This window comes from Podarcis tiliguerta (assembly GCF_965153285.1).
Source record: "Podarcis tiliguerta genome assembly, chromosome: 3".
In the NCBI taxonomy this organism is placed as follows: Eukaryota; Metazoa; Chordata; class Lepidosauria; order Squamata; family Lacertidae; genus Podarcis; species Podarcis tiliguerta.
Genome location: NC_139536.1, coordinates 71,445,428 through 71,465,057, shown reverse-complemented (window position 1 = coordinate 71,465,057; position 19,630 = coordinate 71,445,428). Strand labels below are relative to the sequence as shown.

The 19,630-nt window shown below is 42.1% G+C and overlaps 1 protein-coding gene across 3 annotated transcripts in view; it reads left to right on the top strand.

Annotated features, from left to right (window-relative positions):
* Nucleotides 1-19,630, top strand: part of LIN28B (lin-28 homolog B) — a 97,889-nt gene that overhangs the window by 16,440 nt on the left and 61,819 nt on the right. For 2 of the 3 annotated variants that reach the window (XM_083433602.1, XM_083433603.1), the window contains exon 3: nucleotides 4,210-4,421. In XM_083433602.1, coding sequence (XP_083289728.1) covers nucleotides 4,210-4,421 — 212 coding nt within the window. Of the gene's footprint in view, nucleotides 1-3,679; nucleotides 3,821-4,209; nucleotides 4,422-19,630 lie in introns of those variants that run through there. The other variant, XM_083433604.1, reaches the window with a different exon arrangement.

Sequence of the window (19,630 nt, the reverse complement as noted above, 5' to 3'; positions counted from 1 at the left end):
GACTGTCCCCCTTCCTGAAAAATGGAGAATGCACCTATCTGTCCAATTACACGCGCAAGGCCGGGCTGCAGAGGCCATGGGTTTCAATGAAGAGCGCAGACCGATTCTGTACCTGGAAAGGGCAAGCTCCGTGGATTCAGCGCAGGGCACCACTCCGGCGACGCAGGGCGAGGAGGAGGGGCCGGGGGAGGGGCGGCAGTCGAAGCCGACACCGCTGGGCGGAGGGAGGCCGGTCGAGCGCCACTCTTGAAATAACCAAGAGGAAATTTACAGCTGAAGACGGCGAAGGAATGTCCTGATCTCGGGCGCCTGCTCCACTGAAGCCCGCGACGCGTGCATTTCTTTCATTCAAGCAGAAAACCGCCCTCGTGGCACGAATGTTAAGAAGGGATCACCTCGGTGCCAAAAAATAAAATCGCGGAAAGAATGCCCCTGCCCCGCAAAACAACCAAAAACGGGAGAGGGAAGAGTAAATAGGCTCTTTTAGCCAGTCCGGAGGCCTTCTGTGTTTGTTCAGACTGCCTGTCGCCAGTTCTAAAACAACGGCGGGCAACCTTGCAAACGCATAAAAGCATATTCAGGGCAGATCAGCAAGCTGGGCGGAGGGAGGGTGGGTGGGCAGAAGAGGAAGGAGAAAATCTATCTTGCAACCTGTCAAGCCGCAACCGTCCAAACTTTAGGCTGGTAGAGCACGAGAAAATTTTTGTTTTCTTACTTGGCTTGAGTGGTGAGACCGGGGGCCTGAGAGCACTTTATTCGGGTAGAAACGCCGAGGAAATAAATTGCGGAGGGGAGGGGGGAAGGCTCTAGATTCATGTGCTTAAAAATTGGGGGGGGGGGGACTCGCAATGGAGCGGGAGGGGGGAAACTCTGGAACAACACTTCCATTATTTTTCCTGAAATATATCGATCAAGATATCAATTTTTACCACGTACTTGTTCCAAGTGGTGAAATGAATATTATAATGGAGACTGAGCGCGCGTGTAATTCCTGTTAATGGTGGTTCGGTCTTTTATTTTGGAAAAGGAATAAATTTGGGTCCGCACAGGGAAAGTGTTACGAGTAGTGTCATATGGCTGGCGGGCTCCTAAACGCCAAGAAACGGGGGGTGCGTCCAAGCGCCGCTCGCAGGCCCAGCTTATTCCTCTTCCCTTTGTTTTCTCACTCCTCGCTCGCTCGTTTCCTCGGGATTCCCCCACCCACCTCCGCGCTTTGCTTCCGTATTTCTGGCAAATTCTCTCTCTCTCTCCCCCCCCCCCGGTCTGCGCTTTTCTAGGGTCTCTCCCCCCGCCCCCAACCTCCTGGAGAACAATCGTTGCTGATGGAGGCTCCGCTCCCTGCACCGCTCGGCTTGCAAGCTGGCCTCTTATTTAGGAAGTCATTAATCACATCCCCTTCCCCCGGAACGCGAGGGCCGAGGAACCTGCGCAGCGCAGCGCAACCCCCGGGCGCCTCCCCGCCCCCTGATGGCCGCCCTTAAAGGCTTCAGAACGCGAAAGGCGAACGGAGGTGCTATCGCGTTTCCGGTGGGCGTTTCAGAATTGAATAGGTAATGAGCTGGGGGGGGGGAGGAAGCGGCTTTCACCGTGGATCATGCCTATACACTATGCCTACATGCCATAGGAATATGCTTCACATACCATTTATGTTTAGCGCCTATAATTTGTATGTCAGTTCAAAGCTGCTTAAAAGCGGGCGCTCCCCCCTTTTAGTTCACGTGGTATGTGTCTTTTCAGCAGTATGTGTGATCTTAATGGGGCGGATACGGACCGTAGAATTGGAAGGGGACCCGAGGGTCATCTAGTCCAACCCCCATTGCAATGTAGGAATCTCGACTAAAGCAGATATCAAACCTCTGCTTAGAAACCTCCAAGGAAAGAGAGCCTACCGCCTACTCTATCCGATGCTGTTTCAGTTTGACGTGGTTTTTTTCTTCTATGTATGATATATGCCCTCAACCCATTAGCGGATTTTGTGTACCTATATCGACAGTGGTCGGGGGTGGAATATCTTTGCTTTCCCACCAACAGGCACCTTTTAATTTGTAATGCTCCCGCTCCATTAAACTCGGTGGGGTTTACTTTTGAGGAAACATAAAGGATTACGCTGTCAACCTATTAAGATACCGACCCTATGCTTGGAAATAAATAAAATTATTACGCATGGCCCTGCTAAAGTAAGTCCTACTGTGTTTAGTGAGGTTTCTATTTTATTAGCATTCGTCAGATAAATGTGCATAGGATTAAATCGCGGCCTCATACATCCCATAATCCCCCGAGTTCCTTTCAACGGGATATAGCTTGCATCCTTACGCCTAAGGCTGCAGTCCTCAACCCACTTACCTGGGAGTAAGCCCCAGTGAATTGAGTAGGACTTACTTCCAAGCAGAGATAATGGCTAGGATTGCGCTGTAAATGGATGAAACAAATAGCGCGTTTAGGATTGCCTCTTTCCCCGGTTTCAGGCTAGGTAATTCTTTGTGGATCAGCCTTCAAATATGAGATCTTCAGGCGCGCTTGTCGGCCAACGATGCGCGCGCCAGCCCGCCGCGCAAGTGCCCCAAGCCGAGGGCCATTATTGGCAATTGCACGTGGGCAGCGAAAGATCCGCCGCAATATTGGCAGCGCCGCAGCTTTAGTGCCCGCGAATCTCTCTCTCGAAGAGACACGCCCCGCTCCTCCAACCGGCGCCCGGATCTACGTAGCGAAACGTGCCCAGCCGCGGCCAGGCGAGGGTGTTTTGAAATTCCGCCGTTCATTCATAAATTATTGCGGTGTGTCAAGCCCGCTCGAAGTGCCGATTGGCTGCTCCTCCTCCTCCTCGCCGAACCCCCTCCGAGCAGCCGAGGTGAAATTAGTAGCAAGCAGGCATGTAATTGACGGAGTCACGTGCGCGCAGGGGCCCAGAAACTGAGCGAGAGCGCGGCCGGGGGCGGGGGATCACGAGAGGGCAAAGCGCAGGAGAGCGGAGCGGGCGAGCGAGCGAGCGCTCGAAATCAAGATGTTAAGCTGAGTCAAAAGACTCCCGCGAGCCGGCCAGGGGGAGCAGAGGGCCGGTGGGGCAACATGGCTGAAGGTTATTCCCCCCCCCCCCATCCTCGGCCAGGCCAGCTCTTGTTTTGCCTAGGCTTTTTGTTGTGCTAGGTTATACTTTCCACCGTTTTCTTAAACATACATACAAGAAAAGGAATGTACTACTGAATAAAAATTAAAATAAATGATCGCTGATTTAAAAAATAAAATCAAGGACGTGGGGGGGCACTTCTGTGGTTGTGGGTGGGAGAACCTATTGTGGGCGAGCTTTCCCCAGTGCTCTGCCCCGCCCCCTTCGATTCACCCAACTTGAAAAGCTTTCCGAGGGGGCTTCTGTTCGAATTGTTCCTGTGCGATTGAGCAAGCAGTGGCCAGGAGGGGGAAAAGAAAGGGGGGGGACGAGGACACTTTTGTACACCTGCCCCCCTCCTTTCTCTCCTCGAGTCCAGATTAAAGTGATTCCGGAGTGGGAGGGGGGATTCGGCGCAGGAAGGCTAGGGAAAGGCGCGGAGCGCGCTTGGAGAAGAAGGAGAAACACGCCGCTCGCTGCTGGATGGGCCGCTCCAAGTGCTTGCGCAATCGCCTCCTCTCTCTCTCTCGGCTCGGCCCCCTCCCCTCCCTTCCCCTCCTCCTCCTCCCACCTCGCCTGGCCAGGCAGGGCTCATTCGCCTGCGAATTCCTCTGGGGAGGGATGGGATCGGTGCTCAACCAGCAGTACCCAAGTAAAGTATCGCTTTCTGGGGTGGTTTATGTGGCTGAAAGATGGAGTTAAAGGGCAGGATCGCACGTATGTACAGAGCAAACGTGGGCTGGGCTGCTGCGTGTGGGGGGAGTGTGAGAAATAGAAGCGGAGTGAGTCACAGCAGATGCTGCCTTTCCTTCGACAGTGCCCTGAAGCTTTGGAGGTTATTGATGTGTGTGTGTGTGTGTTTAATTTTTTTTGTTTACTACTTCCTCTGTGACTTTGGTGTACTTAATGTTTTTGTGGGTAGGGGAAAAACAAAGGTTGGTTTCGTAATGTTTCTTCGTGCGTGCATGTGTTTTTGTGTGTCATCTGTAGCAATCGTTCTTGTACAAGCGCCAAGGAGATGTTACTAGAATTTAATTCTTTCCCTTTTTGTGTGTGTGTGTGTGTACGTACGTCCTTGTTCTCCCGCAATCTCCTCTTCAAATCAGCGGGGGCGCGTAAAGGTGGAGATGAGCCCGGGAAATTGCCGGAACAAGAAGAGGAGGAGGAGGAGGAGGAGGAGGAAGAAGAAGAATCCCAGGTTTTGCACGGAACAGGCCATTGCAAGTGGTTTAATGTGCGAATGGGGTTCGGATTTATTTCCATGCTCAACCGCGAGGGAAGCCCCTTGGAGACTCCGGTTGATGTCTTTGTACACCAAGTAAGCCCGTTTTGTTGTTTTAGTCGAATCTCAGCCCCCCACCCTACCCCACCCATTTTCCTCTAACCCATGCCTTCGTTTTATGTGGTCTAAAAACCCCTTCTCTAAATGCTTCCGTAGATGTTTGTGAGCTCTGTTTAAAGCCAGCTTCAGATAGCAGTTTCTGTTTGCCATCCAACCGCCCTCCCCCCACAAATGAGATCAGTATCCATGACTTTTTGGTCCTGTAGAAAGAAAAGTGTACCATCTCAACAGGTTTTGTTTTTTTTTTAGTACAAAGTCTTGCTTTTGTTTAGCGTTCTCTTGCTTTGTTTGTGGGTGGATTGAGTTTTAGTTGTTTTTCGTGATGAGATTCTTCTCTGCTAAAATGATAGTAGAAAAAAAGCAAGTCACCTAAATGACTCCCAGGCTGCAGCTCTGTGCATACTTATCAGAGTTAACAGTGGGACTTAATGTTTCAGTAAACATGCGCAGGATGTGCTGATAACCTTCCCCACGGTGAAAATTAAGATCCTTCTAAGTGTTGTGGGCTCTTTCTTTCTCTTAAAAAAGCTAGATAGTGTTGCAGTTTGTTTTTATGATGCTTATGTTCAGATCAAACAGTAGTGCACAACTTGTATCTGTTTTGCTGCAGTGTAGTGTGGATATTGAAAGAGTACGTATAGTGGACTATGATACATCAAAGGATCACTGGTGTTTTGTGTTTTTTTGTGTGTGAAGGTCTTCTGACTGGAAAACATTTTCCTGACATGTATAAGACCCTTGTCTCCTTAAGGGAAGAGGGCTCAAAAGCCAAAGTACAAGAGGTGGCTATTGTCCTCATATATTTGTATATAAAAGCAAGACCAAGCTAATGTTGATATTTACTATAAAATCATTACAGTAATAGTGGGCATGTAACAAAACAAAACAAAAAACCTGTGGCATGTGTGTGTTCTTAGAACTGTCTTCTTTACCCCTTGATTTTCTGAGCCCTGAAAAGCAGTAGTAGTTCAAATCTGAATTGGAGTGTTCTTTTTATTGCAGTAATCTCAAAAGGGTAAATTATTGGGTTACTCATAGAATGAAATACCCTTAAGCCTAAATATATTTTGCTAAACTTCAAATTGATTTAAATGGAAGTCCTTAGCCCCATATGTGCTTACTATTGCTTATCGTTTGTTTTCAGAACATGGATAATGTTTGACTTGTGACCACATGAGAACTGCTAAAAACAGCCTTAAGTTTTGTAATGGTGGTAGTCCTTTTCTAGCAAACTGACACATTCTTGTGCTTGCCTTTAATCTGTGTGTACATATATCATTCCTGAAACCCTAGTTTGGTCCAAGCACTGCACAGTTTGGGAGTCCCCCTCGTCTATTTTGTGGGTCCTATTAATAGAGCAGACTTTAAGGTAACTGAAAAATAAGGACACGTGACCTCAGTTTTAAAACCACTTACTGTTGCAATATTCAGTGAAACTACTCTGGAATTAGTGACTTTATAATTTCTATTTCTAACAATAAAATTGGATAATGATCTCCTGAGATTGGGTATCTGTTTTGTAATCTAGAAGTGTTACTTCCGTATAATTTTAAACTTTCAGTTTTACATTAGCACATGAAAGCTGCTCCTTTTCTGATGTGTCTTTCTGAAATATAAGTACTGAAGCTGTTGTCAGTGTTGATTGCTAGCAGCTTCTGGGCTTTGCTCCTGTTCTCTTCCCCCCCCCCCGCCACCTTGACCTTTCTTTAGGTCACTGTATTGAGGTTTACAATCCTACATGCTTATCATGGTATATATGAAGGAATGTTTTTCTGATCATATGCAGTATTATTTTCTTTGCTCTTCAGTATGAGAATCAGAAATCTTTACAGCATAAATGCGTTTGATAAGATCACTCATTGAGCTGATCATGCAGCTGGATCAGTGCTTTCTGACTTCAGTGCTACTATTCTACTGCTGGAATAATATCTGCCTGTGGTGGACCATTCATTGGGCTTTGAGAACTGCAGCGGCAAGACTGGTGTCACACACAGCCCTCTTCCAGGGTTTTTTTGGATTCTGCACAATGCGTTATGTTTGGAGGTAGAATATACTACTGGCTGTTGGTATACATTTTAAAACAGACTTTGGTAAAAAGGAATATTTTTTTAGAAGAGTGCATTTGATATCCCACCTTATCACTAAGACTGAAGGCAAATATTTTTTTATCTCGTATGTTCTCTTGCAGATACAGTGATGCAAGTCATAGTTAAACCCACTATATAAAAATGGAACTGAGATAAATACCCTGTGTTTACTCTCTCTGTGTCTCACTCACTCACTTAGTCATCACATGATAGCTGCAACAATCACAATTGTATGTGAAAGAGCAATCATGGAATCAAATGCCACAGTTTGAGGATTTTCTATCATTTTAACTACAATCTCCACTGAAACACACACACTACTGCTTGTCGGGTGATACATTTTCAAGTGGTGTAGGTGCATATGTGACCTGGCACCCAATAATTTTGTAGTAAGTGGAGTATATGAATCCATATATGGAGCCAGTGTGGTATAGTGGTTAAGAGCGGTGTACTCGTAATCTGGTGAACCTGGTTTGCATCCCCGCTCCTCCACATGCAGCTGCTGGATGACCTTGGGCAATCACACTTCTCTGAAGTCTCTCAGCCTCACTCACCTGTTGTGGGGGAGGAAGGGAAAGGAGATTGCTAGCCTCTTTGAGACTCCTTAAGGGGATATCAAGTCCAAACTCCCTCTTCTTCTTCAATGATCCCTTCTCCATGTACTGAACCATGGTGGCTATAAGGAAGAAGGTAATTAAATAAACCTGCTAGAAAAGATATTTATTTATCTATTTGTTGCAAACATTTATAGTATGCAGTAAGCAAAGCAAAGCCAAAACCAAGAGATAAATATAAATGTGAAGGAATATGTTAACTCTCTATAATATGCGTTACTAGTATTGTCATCTAAGTCAACGATAGCATCTCTTGAATACTGTACAGTGGTACCTTGGGCTACAGACGCTTCAGGTTACAGACTCCGCTAACCCAGAAATAGTACCTCAGGTTAAGAACTTTGCTTCAGGATAAGAACAGAAATTGTGAGGCGGCGGCAGCAGGAGGCCCTATTAGCTAAAGTGGTGCTTCAGGTTAAGAACAGTTTCAGGTTAAGAACGAACCTCCAGAATGAATTAAGTTCTTAACCCAAGGTACCACTGTATGTGTATTGTGAATGTTCATAATGGACTGTCTTCATGATACATGCAGCATTTTGATGTAGCAGTTCTGTGCTACCAAGGGGTTGTTTTGAGAAAATACTGAATAGATAGAAAAGTTGTTTTCAGTTGTGTTTAGCAGCATGTCTGGAAGTACTTAAGAAATTAACTGCTTATAATTGTGTAGGTTTTAGTTGGCATTTGGAGATATTTTTTTGCTTGTGGAAAAATGTTCGGAAATAATGGCAATAGTTGGAAATAATGTTCCTGCATTGCCATGGTTTAATAGAAAGTATGTTTTGCCAGCATAACTGGGACAAAAACAGTACTGAGGTATTGAAGTGAACATCCTGAATTGGTCAAAAGGAGGATAATTTTGGAGGAGGGAATGAGACAATTTGTACACATAAACTCTATTCATATGTTTTGGAGCAAACACAAGTGAGTTTGAAGTGGTGGGGGAGTGAGGCATGCATGCAGCCCATACCCCCATTTATCCATGCCTACATCACCTCCGCTTCAGACCTTCCTACATTCAATGTCATGGTCTGAAAGAGGATTCTAAGTATGTCTGGGTGAACATGCTAATTCAGATATTCATGATGAATGCCTGCAACATCGTTTGCATGTGTGGACATTGTGGAACCTCCACACCTTAATTCCACATTTCTTTGACCTGAATTCATAAAGAGGGCTATATTATTTAAGATATAATCTTAATTTCAGCAAAATTGGAACAAATTATATGATGATTCTTTCTAAATGGGATGCTAGGAATGATATAATTTATCCATTATAGTTCCAAATAACCCATACTTGAACTAAACATTGTGCATGTGTTCATTTATTGTAGCATCAAGTGGTTAATCTCGAAAGATGGGAGCAACGAGATTGTTGGGTTTTTTTTCCTGCTTATCCTACTTATTCCAGATTTATTACTTGGTGGTAAATCCTATTGATGCCAGCTGAATTTAATTCTGTGCAGTGGTTTAAAAAAAATAATGGATAGACATTGTGATTTCTTTTTTAAAAAGTGAAATGGCTTCTATGCTTGCTTTTCACATGCACCTGAAGTTATTCTACAGATTGACACAATCATATTTCCTATATATACTTGCACTAATGTAGGTCCTATTCAATACAATATGATTTGAGTTTTGAGTAGACCTGCATAAGATGATACTGTTAAAACTGCACTTCCTTCTAGCAGTATTTTTACTATCTTCAGTATTCCTAAATTTTAGGAATGTGGCATGTTTCATTTTTTAAAAAAATCATTCGAGGCCCAAAAATATTATGACCAATCCAGATTTTTTAAAGTATTGATTCTTGAGGAAGACATCCATCTTTACAATACAATCCTAAGTGTGCTTATTGAGAATCAAGTTGGATCCCAAGAGCCTGTGCCATTGACGAAATGAGTCCTTCTACTGGGCTTTTAAGGTTGGTAGAAGTTCCAATCAATGGATGAGTGGAAGTGACCCTCTCATTCCCTCTCCCCCTGCAATCTTTTCCACCACCTTCCCACACTCTTCCCTCCAATTATTCAGAGCAAATTGTTTAGGGCTGCTGTGGGGGTGGGAGAGTACAAAATCTGTTAGCAGAAGCAGGAATGGAATTCTTTGAATGCAAGCTTAGCTGCATCAAGGTGTGTTGGTTACATCTAGTATGTATACTTGTGACTGCAGATTGCAGCTTAGCTTATTTGTAGCTCCTATTGTGAGACGCACAATATGAGAACAATATGCTCTCTTTGATAAATGGATGGAAGAGCAATGTATCTTTTGCCGTTGATGAATCCTGAGACAGAGAAGAGGAAGTCTTAAATGTCCTAGAGCTGCTTCTTCTTTGCTTGTTAATAGTTATGTTGAATTGGGCTTTATCTACAATTAAAGATTTATGCTTGCAGCCTATTGTGTCATTCTGTTCACTGAAAGCTCTTTGATCCAGCAGTGGCTTCCATGAATGGAAAGGAAAGGGAGATGATTTTAATGTTTAATGCTTAACAGACTATTGTATTTTAATATTTTGTTGGAAGCCGCCCAGAGTGGCTGAGGAAACCCAGCCAGATGGGTGGGGTATAAATAATAAATTATTATTATTATTATTATTATTATTATTATCATTATCATTATCATTATCATTTTCATTTATTCTTCCTTCACTTTGCACCTCTCCCAATTTGCTCTAGAAGGTTGGGTGATCCACTGAAACAGCATGGAAGGTGCTTTAAGGAAGAGAGAGAGAGAGGTGAATTTGTACAAATCATCTTTCTCCTATATCTGGAAGCCATTCCTGCATCAAACAGCTTTCCATGTAAAAGTAAAACAGATTTAATTCTTGTCTGTGCACTGCAATTAACATTAACATCTGAGCCAACTGACAATTCAAAATAAAACTATTGAAACTATTAAAAAAACAACAACAGACAGTGGAGCTCAAGGACAAACAACCTTACTCGTTGCCACCTTCATCCAGAAGCTTTTGATGAACAAAACAATGCTATTGAACGCAACCCTTAATAATTGCACCAATTTAGACTGCAGTTCTAAATTCCATTTACCTGGAATTGCACCTCATTGAACTCAATTACACTGCGTCTTAATGGACATGTATAGTTTTGCACAATAGGTTGATTAAACCTTGTAGGTTTGGCTTTTTTCATATTATAAGCTGCACAAATGTTGGTCTGAAGTATTCTGAAATATTGGAATATTTGCTAACATTGCAGTTGAGACATGACTGTAATTTTTTTTTGCCTACATAATTTATACCCAGATTTGGAACATGTTTTGTCTGTAATTTAGAATGACCAGATAGTCTAAAGAGGTGACAAGAAACATTAGACTAATTTCTTAACATATTTTTTGAGGTAACTATTGAAGAGAAGTTTTCACGGGGGGAAATGTGCAAACCGTTTCAACACTCACAACTCGTGAGCTTTACCACAAAGTTCCTTTTTAAATATGCTAGAAGTGAGAGACGTCAACTTCTTTTATCTTTCTCTCTCCTTTATAATGGGACTAAATCACACCCATGGCCAGATAAATGTACTCAGAAGCACTTCACTTGGAAGGTCCACATTGGGATAAGGGTTTTAAAAAATATATATCACTTATTTCCCATTAAAAGGAAAAGTTTCACTTATTTCACATTGATTGGCCAACTTCACTTTGCCAGTGTTGGTTTGCTCAAGTCAAGAGAATAACTATTCAAGTCTCCTACATGTCAAGCAGATAATTCCATGTACTAAATTCATTTCATCCAAACATAACCACAAATTATAATTTGGGTTTATTATGTGCTGCCTTTCCCTCTCTCCCTCTTTTTGCAGAAGAGGAGACTCAGCCACAGTTTTCACTTCATTTGAAAATATTTTATAGTTCAGCCACAATATTGGATCTGGTCCACTAGAACCCAGGCCCTCCTGCTCTACAGATTAACATCCTAAGCAGCCTTGGTATTCTTCCAGGACCACCTTCATACCTGATAATCTCACGCAGACCCCAAGCACATAGCTCTGTATTGAAGATTCCTTCTGAGGAGCTGTTGTAGTGCTTGACAGCTGGTTCCAGGATTGACCTTGGCTTGGATAACTGGGAGAATAAGGGCTGAAAAGAGCCCCCCACCCCTAAATTATTGACTAAAATAGTCAATAATGATAAATTAGTGCATGTAACAATGGTGTTTCTCTGATAATTGTGCACTTTCTTCCCATCCAGCTATGCCGCCTCCATTTGCATGTTGGTAAATTACAAGTATCTGCTGGTTATTTACTTAAGCAAACACCATATTATCTCTCCTCCTCCTCCTCCTCTGCCGCCACCACCATGACTTCTCAATACATATTAACCTGTGTTTACATTCAGGAATTGGGAATCTGAGCTTGGTTTTCAATAAGAATCTTGGAAAATGCCTAGGACATCCAAAGAAGGAAGCACTTGTGCATATTGCCCATTCTCACCCCTATCTTCCTTCCCAAGGTGGAAAATAATACAGGATTTTTTCAAGGCCCTATTACTGGAAAGAGCAAACATTACACTGTTTAGCAAGGATTCATTGGAGATTTGCTATCAACTCTGGTGCTAGTAGCCATGGTGATTCCAGCTTCAATAGCATATTATAACAGCTGAAGTTTGAAAACTCATAGCCAGCTCTTTGAATACATATGTTGGTCCACCATGAATCCAATTGGTAATAAGTGAGCATCCCTGGGACCTGAAATATTTATTTGAAAAAATAAAGCAAGCTTTGGGTGGAATGCTCCTGACTATTAAGGATAAACAGCTACTGCTGATTTTGTTAGAATTTTCTTAATTCGCATGTGTGACATTATGGGGCTCACCATACCATCAGAATGTATGGTTGAAGTCAGAGAAGAATTATGGTAGCTGTTGGGACCTCCTATATGCAATCTTTTTGTCTGTCTCTTTCTTCCTGGAGGTGCAGAAGCAATGCTGGGTGCAAAACTATTTTCTGAAAACCCTGCATCTGAAAACAAGTGATCTTAAAACAGAGGATTATTTGAACTATGTATTTTAAGAACTATGCAAGTGGACATAATTGAATATGGAAATTTAAGTATGGATATCTTCCATGTTGTGGGCCCTCTGTTGAGCTTCTGGTGACTTTTATATATATATAGAAGTTTGGCATCATTGCTTCTGTACCACTAAGAGATCCACTTTATGTGCATTGATATATGAACAAGTAATTTCCAAATCAGGCGTGCATGACCATCTCTTTTTACTTAATTTATCACTGGTCTGTGTTTCTTGATCTGCTTAAAAGTTGCTAAACTGCAAATAGAAAATACAGTTTGCAAATGTATTTAAATGATTTGAACATAAAACGTAAAAAGAAAATCTATTGAAAAGGACAGCAAAGTGGAAATGTACATATGTAAATTGGTGGTCCAAAAGCATGAAGCAAAGATCAGTGAAACAAAACAATTTTATGTCTCATCTACTTTTCAGAAATTCTGGCACTGGATGACCCAGTCCACAGCTCACTTAGGTGGAGATCTCTGATTTGAGCAAGGGAAGCTCATTAACTCACAATGCAGTAAAGGCTACTTGTACATCTGATTGTTAACTGTCTCCTTGAAACATGAGAGCAGATTCCCCAACCAAATTTGCTAGTGCCTTTAGACACACGGCTGCATAATAACAGCAGATATTTAGTATCATCTCTATGTAACTTAATACCTCAAGTTATATAGTTAGAAACTTGCAGCTTGTTCTACTAAGTTACAATATAAATTGAAATGTAGCTTTTGATATTGACTTTGTTTTTTCATATTTCAGTTTGCTGTGGCTATGCATTAACCATGCGTGCACTGCAGTAATCTGCTCTGGGTTATCAAATCTTGGGTTGAAGCTTGTAATAGACACTTCTTTCTATGGAAGTTGTTTGGGCTTTTCGTAACAAAACTGAATTCAGGAGTCCCCTCACACTATAGACCTGTTCTTTCAAGAGCACTGCATCATCATCCAGAACAGGCCATCTGCCTGATTCCCAGATCTGAGAACTGTCAGCCCACACCATCTCTTGTCCTGGGTTCAGTTTAAACAATGATCCCAATGGCATTCAGCCTGATTAGAAGTAGTTGTTCCTGTGGCAAGTTTTCTTTATTAAGACATTTGCATTGTGAAATTACGGTTTTCTATCTTCCATGTTGCTAGCTAGTATGTGCTAGTATCTTTTTAGGTACTTTATACTAGTTGTTAGATTATGCTCAATAGGGGTAATAAAGCTTAGGCCATGTCTGGCCCAATCGCCTTCTAAATCTGGCCTGCGGACAGTCCGGGTATCAGTGTTTTTACATGGGTAGAATGTGCCCTTTTATTTAAAATGCATCTCTGGGTTATTTGTGGGGCCTGCCTGGTGTTTTTTACATGAGTAGAATGTGTGCTTTTATTTTAAATGCGTCTCTGGGTTATTTGTGGGGCATAGGAATTTCTTCATATATTTTTTTTCAAAATATAGTACGCCCCCCCCCCAAGGTCTGAGGGACAGTGGGCCGGCCCCATGCTGCAAAAGTTTGCTGACCCCTGGCTTAGGCAATCAAGAGATGAAATAGTGGGCTGAAATTCTAAACTTTTCTTTTGTAAGTGCCTTGCACTGAAAGTAGTAGGATTGCCAGTGGATTAATCTGTTTCTGCATTATCAATCCACCTGCAGAAAGATATTACACATGGTGTTATTTTTATTTTGGGAAGTGGGGTTATTTACAAGCTGTTGCGTATGGTGGGGAGGACTGTATCCTGTGCTAGGGCAATGCATCTGCAATGCTTTATTTTCTGCAGTAAAAGGTAAAGGGACCCCTGACCATTAGATCCAGTCGTGGACGACTCTGGGGTTGCAGTGCTATCTCACTTTACTGGCCGAGGGAGCCGGTGTACAGCTTCCGGGTCATGTGGCCAGCATGACTAAGCTGCTTCTGGTGAACCAGAGCAGCGCATGGAAACGCCATTTACCTTCCCGCCAGAGTGGTACCTATTTATCTACTTGCACTTTGACGTGCTTTCGAACTGCTAGGTTGGCAGGAGCAGGGACCGAGCAACGGGAGCTCACCCCATCGTGGGGATTCGAACCACTGACCTTCTGATTGGCAAGCCCTAGGCTCTGTGGTTTAGACCACAGCACCATCCGCGTCCCATTGCAGTAGGTGTAGTCATTAAAATCTATTTAATCATGCTTGTGGTGAAGCAATATGATCAGATATTAGAGTTTTGAAAATTTTATCTTGGATCCATCCATTGCTGTTTGCAACCAACTATATTTAGATTTATCCCAAAACTTCCTATATTTTAATTCTCGTATCATTTAAAAAAGAGGGAGCAGAATCCAATGGGACACAAGCCAACTTTCAGTTATGCACCTTCATCTCTCTCCACCCCCACCCACCACTGCAGCCCTCCATGTGTGCTCAAAAGCTGCTCTAGAAGGTTTCCCTCTGGAGTATATTTTGGGTAGACATGTTGGAGTGCAAAAATTGCCTTGCATGTATTGAAGTCTGTTCCACGTGCACACAGACAGCATTGCACAGAACCCACGTTTTCTATTTTACTAACAATCAGATGCATTTTCCTTTAAAAAATACATTTGCTTATTAAGCGGCTTTAAAAAAAAAATGTTTCTGTTTACCCTGCACTATTTGTTTTAATAGAGTTTCCTAATTTTAATGCAGTTTAAAATTGTATGTATTGCCGTTTATGCTGCCTGGAGTACATTAGATGCTTACACATCAGTTGCTATAATGGTTGATGGGTTGCTGAAGATGCAGAGAAAAATGAGTTAACTAAGGAATGAAACAGGAACCCTGTCAACTTCCAGGAATTTGTAAAGCTTTAATTTGACAGCACTTGGTACTGCAGCAGGAATGTTGCTGATCAATGTGTACTTTATCATTAATGTTTCAGATAGGAAGGGCAAAGGGTTTCTCTTAAAGCCTCTTATTTCATCCCAATAAGAGAACTGTGGATTTCTTAATTATTCCCAGATATCCAGCTAGACAGTTCTTTGGTGTTGTACTGTACTCTGATTTTCTATGAACTAAAATAACTTGGTTGTATACAGTAGAGGAGTCCTTCTTGAAAACCAACAAAATCAAACTACCCTGAATTGCATTGGCTTTGCACACCCAGGCAGCAACTGTTATTTCATTTTTACGACATCATTTGGCAAGTTCTTAACTCAAAGGTCTCTTGAGATTTTATTGGCTAATTTCATCAATATTAACCTATTGGCTGATATGCTGCCCTTGTAAAGTATTTACTGCACAGCAATTTATCAAGAATGCTTACTTGTACACTTAAAAGTGTGACTACACAAATGCTTAAAGATTTACAGTGGAGGAGTCTGTTTATTGATTTTTAATAGGCTACTTATCAAGACCATAATGAAGTCCTAACATTTTTCATTCCTGTGTTGTCTGCTTTGCAATGTAATACTATGTGTATAAATTGGTACAAAATTATTTTTTTAGTTCCCCACTCCACCCCCGAAATAGATAGGGGGGAAGTTTACATAGGCTTAAGAGTGAGTGCTACTTTGGTGGCTTAGAGCAACCACTAAGCTTAGGACAAAGACGGGAGAGAGATTCCAGAACTTGACCCTTGCTTTGCCCTTCCATACCTGCATTAACCACAAAGATGGATGGGAAAGAGAGCATACAGGACACTCTCCCTCCTATCAGTCATTAGACCATTGACCTCTATGGCTCTTTTTGAGGGGCAGGCTCTAGATCAGAGATGGGAAATCTTGGGTCAGCCCTCCAGTCTTCTCTGTCTGGTCCCCACATCACATCCCTTACTTGCACCCTCCTTGGATGAAATGTGTCCTTGAACTTTGATCATGTAGGCTAGAGAGGTGCATTTGTTGCCTTGTGCGCTTTTACCTCTGGCTCTGCTCACACAGTACTCCTGGAAGTGAAGGTCCTTTGGCTGAAAAAGCCTCACTACCCCTGTCACACTTATGACACACTTGTGGTTGGTTTGAGCAAAGCCTTCCAGGAACAAAAATGAAGGTTAAGCAGAATAGCTGGGGAGGTGGTGGTAGACAGGAAGAAGTCAGAGCTGAAATTGAAGCTGGAGGTAGCTACATCCTGTTTTGGTAACCAGAGGAATACTACATCTCTTAATATAAATAAATATTCTGTTTTAAGCCATCATGACTAATGAGCAGCATGTTGTGTACTGGAAAAAAAATTAAACCAAGAAAAATAGGTTTTTGTATCCTGCATGAATTCTGTACTCTATTTGTAACTTTCCATGGTTTATTTTGGTTTTGACAAGCATGAGGAGAGAGCATTGTTATGTTCAGTCACGTTTCCCTTCTTTGATGTAAAATGACATTGGCTGCACTTTCAAGGTGCACCACTACTATTTTCTCTAGAACTGTGTTTCTCAGAAAGCTAAATTCTGCACTAAATTCTGCACTCAATATCAGATTCTGCACTCAGGGATTTTGTATTCTGTGAAATTACTTTCAGTTACAAACCTTACAGCCAATCAATATTGATGACTTCTGGTGAATAAAATTACTTCCAGTGGATCACAGTTCCTTGCCTACCCCTTCCTAATTGCCTAGCAACCTTCTAGCCTTTTAAAGTTCAAAAAGTGGTGGGAATCAGCCCTGGCAGCACAGATCTGTACATTATGGAGGCTGCATAGGCACAGGGTCCTTTTTCTGTAGCCTGGGATCAGAAAGGGGAAACCAGCCCTGTGCTCAGTTTTCACATGGCACAGAAGGCCAATCTAAGGGCTGGCTTTATCTCTCTTGCATAGGGTAAATGGCGTGGGCCACAAAACAGATAAGCACAAAGTGTGAGATCTTTTCTCTCTGAATAATTATTTGCAATACATACTGGCCTTAAGTAGCTTCCTAGTTGGGTGAGGGAGAGGAACCAGTCAGCTGAAATCCGCAAGATGCATTGAGTAAGAGTGGTTGCTAACTGGGCTCTTCCAGTACTGGTTAGTATGCTTTTAGCACTTCCTTAGCACTACACATGTGTGAACAGTTCAGAACTTGCTGCCCTTTCAACACTAAACACGGCATCAGGCTAAAAGCTCAGTGCAAAACACATCCTCAGTTTCCTCTCTCTCTCTCTCTCTCTCTCTCTCTCTCTCTCTCTCTAATGCAACACAGATTTCGCATTAGAGAGGCCTCTCCAAGATGGTGTGGGGGGAAGGGAATATGGCTTTCTTTCAGAGCTGGAAAAATATTCACATTTTCGTAGTGCTTCTATACAAAGTACCCGATTAAAGTATTTTTCAAATATTCAAAGCATGAAAAGAGAAGGATTGCAAAAACTACAATGTTGGCATAGCTCTTCAATACATTTCCAAAACAAAATCCTAAATAGATTCATTCACTAATGAATATTTTACTTAGTTTTACAAGAGTAACAAATAAGGTGGATGTATCTTTAAATACTCCTGTTGGTGAGAAAAGTAGCTATGCAGACAAATTAAAGTGTGTGAGCTTGAATTCAGTGTTGAGCTTGGATTTGGTTTTCAGTGGGTGAGATTCAGCTAATGAGGTCCACTAATGGAAACCTGTGCAAGAACTTCCACTAATGGAATGGGGCTTTCACCGCTTTCTTCATTCACCAAATTGGCTTTGGGGTGGGCAGAGAACTACTAGAGCAAGCATGTGGGGTGAGAGCAAGGAAACCTTCCAGCTGGCGAGCTGAAATGATTCTGCTGATGGAATGATTGCCTCTCAGTTTCCCCAAATGACAGTCAAATGGTTGTGGGCTGGATCCACAGTAGCATTCAGTGAAGTGTTCCACTCACAATGGAGGCAGGAGGCAGCGGTGCAGTCTTTGCCAATACCTCCTGCAGCTCCTTGCCCCTCCTAAAATTTTGTTTCAAAACACTGCAGGGTCTTCCAGAGCATCACGAGAGGAGGCACAGGGGAGGAAGGATTGGCAAATATGACTTCTCGCCCTACTCAAGCAAAAAGCTTTTGCTGTATCTTGTGCCTTGGTCACTGGATGGCCAATCTGGATTTGGTCCGTTGCCTTTTTGGTTGACCAACAAGAGTGATATTTGAAAATAGATTTTTCACAGGTGCAAACAAGCATAAGCCTACATTATACCGGTTGAATAGCATAGCATTCCAAGGTTTTGCCATTTGTAATGTAATAAGGTTGTATATGACGACTATTGTCTGATTCAGAATATGTATGTGCTAACATTTGTAAAGGAGCCCATTAAATTTTTTTTTAATTAAGAAAAAATACTGGCTTGGGGGGGTGAGTAAGAAAAGTGATGGTGTCGTTAAGCTATTTTTGTTCATTTTTCCATGTTTATAAACTGCCCCCCCCTTTTAAGTAAAGGGACAGCATCACACAACTGTATGCATAATATCATTAAATTTCTTAAGTGTGATCATTCTCAAGCATTATCAGAAAATCATAAGTATTTTTTTGCTTTTAGGGGTTGAATAACAACTGCTTAAAAGATGCAATTTAATTTTTATTTGTTTTACAAATGAGAATTAACAAAACTCTTAAGGTGCTTTCTATTGACTGGACCCTCTTCTATGCTGGGCCCTCCAAACTCTGATCTATTCATTGTTAAAAGAAATAAAAATTGTCCAGTAGCATCTTAGAGACCAACTAAGTTTATTCTGGATATAAGCTTTCGTGTGCATGCACACTTCTTCAGATATGAAAAAAGAAGGTGCATGCACGCAAAAGCTTATACCCAGAACAAACTTAGTTGGTCTTTAAGGTGCTACTGGACAATTTTTAAATTTATTTCGCCTGTGTCAAACCAACACAGCTGCCTACCTGAATCTTTATTCATTGTTAATTTGTGTTGCACACAGCAATGGGAACGCAGACATTTTGAGACTAGGCAATGGTCAAGGATGATGGTAGATCAACAATGTCTGGGGGGCACCAGAGCTTTGTGCACCAACATGCAGCATGCACACCTTAAGGTCGACTAAACTGTATGACTTAGTGTTACATGGAAGCCCAGCCATTCTGTATGTAAATTTTAAATTATTTGTGAATGCTTAATGAAATCCGCATTCAGCCTTTATGCAGAGGTCTGTGGGGATTTAATCTTGTGAAGTAGGACTTTTAATGTAATTGCCCCATTCTCTTTTTGAATCTTGGTCTGCATTCCTGTTGGATGTAAATGTACGTGCTGTTAAGTTTAAAATTCAACAATGCAATGTGTACATTGTATGTGATTCTGATTTAGAAGGTAGAAGTTCAGAAACGGAGACTGCTATGACTTTTGATCTAACATGATGTGCTTTAATATTCTGATTGTTCTACAACGCATGGTGAGTTTACTTGATTTCATTCATTCATATTTCTAAATTTCTAAATTCATTGGCTCATAATTTCTCATTGGCGGAGCCCCAGTTACATGGTGTATTGTTCCATTAAGTCATTATATGTTGGGATAAAATATGATGCAGGTTGAGAAAAGAGGTAGATAAGCCTTAAGAAATGTATCCTACTAAGTCATGTCTAGAA